This window comes from Mus pahari, chromosome 17 (assembly GCF_900095145.1).
Source record: "Mus pahari chromosome 17, PAHARI_EIJ_v1.1, whole genome shotgun sequence".
Lineage (NCBI taxonomy): Eukaryota > Metazoa > Chordata > Mammalia > Rodentia > Muridae > Mus > Mus pahari.
Window position 1 is genome coordinate 53,762,325 of NC_034606.1, and position 5,182 is coordinate 53,767,506.

Sequence of the window (5,182 nt, forward strand, 5' to 3'; positions counted from 1 at the left end):
ACCTTCAGAAGAGAAGTCGGGTGCTCTTACCCACTGAGCCATCTCACCAGCCCCAGGCTTTTTTTTTTTAAATTATTTATTTTAATTTTATGTCCATTGTTTATTTGACTACATGTATGTCTGTGTGAGGATGTTGGATCCCCTGTAATAGGAGTTACAGACAGTTTTGAGCTGCCATGTGGTGCTGGGAATTGAACCCAGGTCCTCTGAAAAAGCAGCTAGTGCTTTTAACCACTGAACCATCTCTCCAGCCCACACAGTGACTTTATAAACTTAAACATTTTTGTATGTTGATGTGTTGCTTATTTGTGTTCAGATTGTCTCTCTGGACAATGGGAACCTTTGCAAGAATCGTCTAGATGGCTTTGGTAAAGACCTCACACACTATTAAAGGTTCCTTGCTCTCTGTCATGCCAAGTTGTTCTGGGCTCATCCTGTTATTTCTCCAGCTCCAAACCTAAAAAGCCATTTCCTCATCTCCGGATTCTGTTAATAACTTTTAAGAGATGATTTTAAACTACAGTCCAGGCTGAATATGAGAGATACCATGCTGTGAGCAGTTGTCAGGCCTTTGTAGTGAACAGAACCAGTATAAAAAGTGTTGAGAGAACAAAGGGTATGTCCAAGCTTCACTGCTTCTATTTCCTTTTTACACTGAGAATTCCACTCCTTGGGAGCAGAGGTGATGAGAAGAGTAGATCTGGTAATTACTCAGATTATGTTGCAGTGCTTTATGACTTTCGACACTTTCAGTTACTCCCTAAGTCCCACAGAAGAGAAAATGTGCTCTTTTGCCTGTCTGAGTCTGGCTAATTCCACTTAGCATGATGATCTCCAGATTCAGCCCCTTTTTCCTGCAAATAACATTTTGTTGTTTTTTTTTTAAGATTTATTAATTTATTTCACATATGCGTGTACACTGTTGCAGTCTTCAGACACACCAGAAGAGGTGTGTCAGATGCCCATTACAGATGGTTGCTAGAAATTGAACTGAGGACCTCTGGAAGAGCAGTCAGTGCTCTTAGAGTTAGCCATCTCTCCAGCCCCATTTTGTTGTTCTTAATAAAACTCTATTGTGTTTATGTAGTACATTCTGTCTATCTTATTGGTAGCTGTGGTGGTTTGAATATGCTTGGCCCAGGGAGTGGCATTATTAGGAAGTGTATGACCTTGTTGGAGGAGGTGTGTCACTTTGGGGGTGGGCTTTGAGACCCTTCTCCTAAATCCATGGAGGCCAGGCTTCTCCTGCTTGCCTTCAGAACAAGATGTAAAACTCTCTGCTCCTCCAGTGCCATGTCTGCCTGGATGCTACCATACTTGTTGCTATGATGATAATAGACTGAACCTCAGAACCTGTAAGCTAGCCCCAATTAAATGTCCTTTAAAAGAGGTGCCTTGGTCATGGTGTCTCTTAGCAATGGAAACCCTAACTAAGACAGTGGCCTTCCTGGCTGTCTCCATGACTTGGTTGTGAACAGTGCTGTGATAACACTGTTGTACAGGTATCTCTGAGGTCAGCTCACTTAGGCGAGCCTTCTAGCACAGAAGCCATGCCACAGTTAACACATTAACCAGAAGCCCAAAAGCAAAACCCAGGCATTTAGAGACTTTCCCAGAAGTGGGGACTTTGATGGATTGATGAGGTCTTTATTTTCAGGCGGTGCTGTCTGCCAGCGTTACAGCTGGATGGTACTTCCACGTGGAGCCAATTGTGCTAAGCTCTGGGGCCCTGGTTACGTTGTTGCCACATGCCAGTGTTAGCTTTGGCTGCTTTGCTTTTACATTTGTTTATTTTGTGTTGAGGGTGTATGTGCCAGAAGGTGTGTTTGTGGGGGTGGGAGCAGGTACAGGACAGCTTGGAGGTACAGGACAGCTTGGAAGAAGAATTGGTTCTCTCTCCTGTGTGGGGGTGGGGGCAGGTACAGGATAGCTTGGAAGAAGAATTGGTTCTTTCTCCTGTGTGGATTCTAGGGAGCAAACCTGAATCACCGGTCTTGGCAGCAAGTGCCTTTACCCACTCAGCAGTCCTTGTGTTGCTTTTTAAACTGTTCCACAAACATATATTCTCCTTTGGATTTCAGTCTTGAGTTATTCTGTGAATTATTATTTCATAAGAACATTTGGAACTCTTATCTTTACATATTCTACTTGAAAGGTAGAATGAATTGATTTCAAGGAATGTAGGATTTAAAGTAACACTGTGTGGTGCCTCTGGTAAACTGAAGGGTAAGACGGGCCTGGAGAGATGGCTCAGCAGGTATGAGTTCTTGTTCTTGCAGAAAGCCCCGGATCAGTTCCTGTTCACAACCTTCTGTTAGTGCAGTTCAAAGGGATCTTACATACTCTTCTGGCCTCTATAGGGTCTCTGTATGTGTGGTGCACAGATATACCTGTGTGCAAAACACTCATACATGTAACAGGGTCTAACTATGCACTGTGATTAACCCTAAACTTACTGTGTTAACCAGGCAGGCCTCAAACTCAAAACTCCTCTTGTCCCTGCCTCCTTAATGTTGGGATTGAAGGCATCTGCCATCACACCCAGCAAAAATAAAAAAAACTTTGTTGTTTGTGGTGGCACATACCTCTAATGTCAGCATTTAAGAGACAGAGGTATGTGACTTTCTTGGAGTTCAAGGCAAGCCTAATCTACATAATGAGTTTCAGATCTGCCAGAGATACATGATGTCTCAACATTAAATAAATAATAAACCTTAAGGAAAAAAATGGGGTGGGGGGCTGCAATTGGAATGTAAAGTGAATAATAATGGAAAAACGCAAAGAAGGTTGTAAATTCCTTGTGAAATTCTTTTAGTGTCACCACTGCTCCTCATTCATATTCCCTACTCCTTTAGTGGTAGAACACTGGAATTTAAATTTACATCTTTTGGGGGTTTTGTTTTGTTTTTATGTGACTGGATTACAAAATGTCACTAGCAAGGTTTTTGACTTTAGCTTTCTATCATGGAAATTTTTCTCCTATATATTTAGGCTGATCCCTGAGATAAAATATTTTGAATATACAGTTCATTCAGTTCCATGCTTAATTTGATATCCTGTGTTACAGGAAATGAAGGACTGTGTGTACCCTCAGGATGGTGGGGCTCCTGTCTTGGAGAAGAGGAAGAAGTCTGTGCTGCATGCATTGGTGTATACAGTCTGTGCTGCATGCATTGGTGTATACAACAAGAAGTATTTGGTTGCAGTATTCCTTCAGAACAGCACTCCATGCCCTGTGACAGTGTGCTTGTGTGAGCAACATACTTGGCTTTCCAGTGACATTCATGGTCAGCCATAGTAAACAGCCTAGAAAATGAGATTATGAAAAAGTGAATAAAATCTACTTAAGGGTTCACAAGTGGACATTATAAGCAGTTTTTATTAACCTAAGATGTCAGAATGATAAAGCAACCAGGATAATTATGGTTGGTCATGGAGGATAAGCAAGAAACTTGTCCCGAGGGGGACAGTGATTTTGTTTCTGACAAAGTAAATTTCAAAACAGAGGAGGAAGATGATGATCAAATTCCTTGTCGCAGTTTGGAACAAGTGGACTTTAAAAGTGAGTCAGAGGATATGAGACAGACCGACAGTGGCGATGAACAGGCAGAAATCAGGGCAGCAAGCTGTGCCTGTCAGCCCTCTGGGAAATTTTTACCTGCCGAGAGTGAGGATGACTATGGGTCACTCTTCTCCCAGTATAGTAGCACACTGTACAACGTAGCCATGGAAGCTGTGACCCAGAGCCTTCTTTCCAGTCGACACATAAGCTCCCGGAAGAAGTCTCCAGCCTGGAAGCATTTCTTCATTTCCCCTCGAGACAGCACTAAGGCAATCTGCACATACTGTATGAAAGAGTTCAGCAGGGGCAAGAATGAAAAAGACCTGAGTACAAGTTGCCTCATGAGACATGTGAGGCGGGCACACCCCACCAAGCTCATTCAAGAAAATGGAAGTCTATCAGCAGGGTCCTCCTTTTCCCCTCCCTCTCTTTTGCTTCCACCCCAGCCTGCAGAGGTGGGAGACCTGAGCACTGTGCTCTCNTCTNTCAGACTTGTCCAGAAAATGGCTCCNGAGAGCCCATCCCCTGACCAAATAGTGGAAGAGTCTGTGACTGGAGNCTCTTCTGAAGAGGTGTCCTCCGATGTGTCTGTCACTGAGAAGTACAGCAGAGAGGAGGCCTTGGCAGGCTCCTCCCCCAACCTCTCCATGCTCCATTATGACGACACTTCAGAAACCATGGCAGACAGAAACCTTTCCCTTCCCAAAAGCACATCTGGGTCCAGGAGGAGGTCAGCCGTCTGGAAGCACTTCTACTTGTCACCCCTCGATAGCTCCAAGGCTGTCTGTGTCCACTGTATGAATGAGTTCAGTAGAGGGAAGAACGGGAAGGACCTGGGCACAAGCTGCCTCATCAGGCACATGTGGAGAGCACATCGCTCCATTGTACTGCAGGAGAATGGGGGCAACACAGGCATCCCACCATTGTACCCTATGCCCCCTACCCTGCTGCCTGCCCTGCTGCCCCCAGAAGGGGATCTCAACTCCGCATCATTGGCTCCAGGCAAACAAGTCAAAGAGTCGCCTTCTGCCTCCTCATCCCCAGACAGGCTTCCTGAGGACCTGTCATCACACACTAATCCTGGGGATGTTTCCCGGGAAGATGCGTCCATGTTGTCATCCTCTGATGACTTGGGGGAGGCCTCTGTAGTGTCCTCTCCAGAGAAGCAGCCAGCAGACATGGTAAATCCTAGGTTTGAATCAGGCACCGTCTTCCAGCAGAATAAGAAGGTGATGAGAAGACTGAAGTCGGAAGTCTGGCATCACTTTTCCCTGGCCCCCATGGACAGTCTCAAAGCAGTGTGCCGGTACTGTAGCTGCGTTATTAGTCGGGGGAAGAAAGGAGATGTTGGCACCAGTTGTTTGATGCGACACCTGTACAGACGCCACCCTGAGGTGGTTGGGAACCAGAAGGACTTTCTGGGTGCAAGTTTGGCAAACTCTCCATATGCCACTTTGGCTTCTGCAGAAAGCTCCTCCAAATTAACTGACTTGCCAGCAGTGGTAAGAAAAAACCATCANGGTGTGTTTCCTACTAATAGCAAGAAGACCTCAAAGCTGTGGAATCACTTTTCTATTTGTTCAGCAGACTCAACAAAGGTGGTGTGCCTGCACTGTGGCC

At 45.1% G+C, this 5,182-nt stretch overlaps 1 protein-coding gene across 1 annotated transcript in view; it reads left to right on the forward strand.

Annotated features, from left to right (window-relative positions):
• The window catches only part of Zbed4 (zinc finger BED-type containing 4), a 35,036-nt gene that overhangs the window by 23,317 nt on the left and 6,537 nt on the right, over positions 1-5,182 (forward strand). Inside the window, exon 3 of the mRNA XM_021216271.2 lies at positions 3,068-5,176. Within this exon, the coding sequence (XP_021071930.1) occupies positions 3,433-5,176 (1,744 nt within the window). The 5' untranslated portion in view covers positions 3,068-3,432. The remainder of the gene's footprint in view (positions 1-3,067; positions 5,177-5,182) is intronic.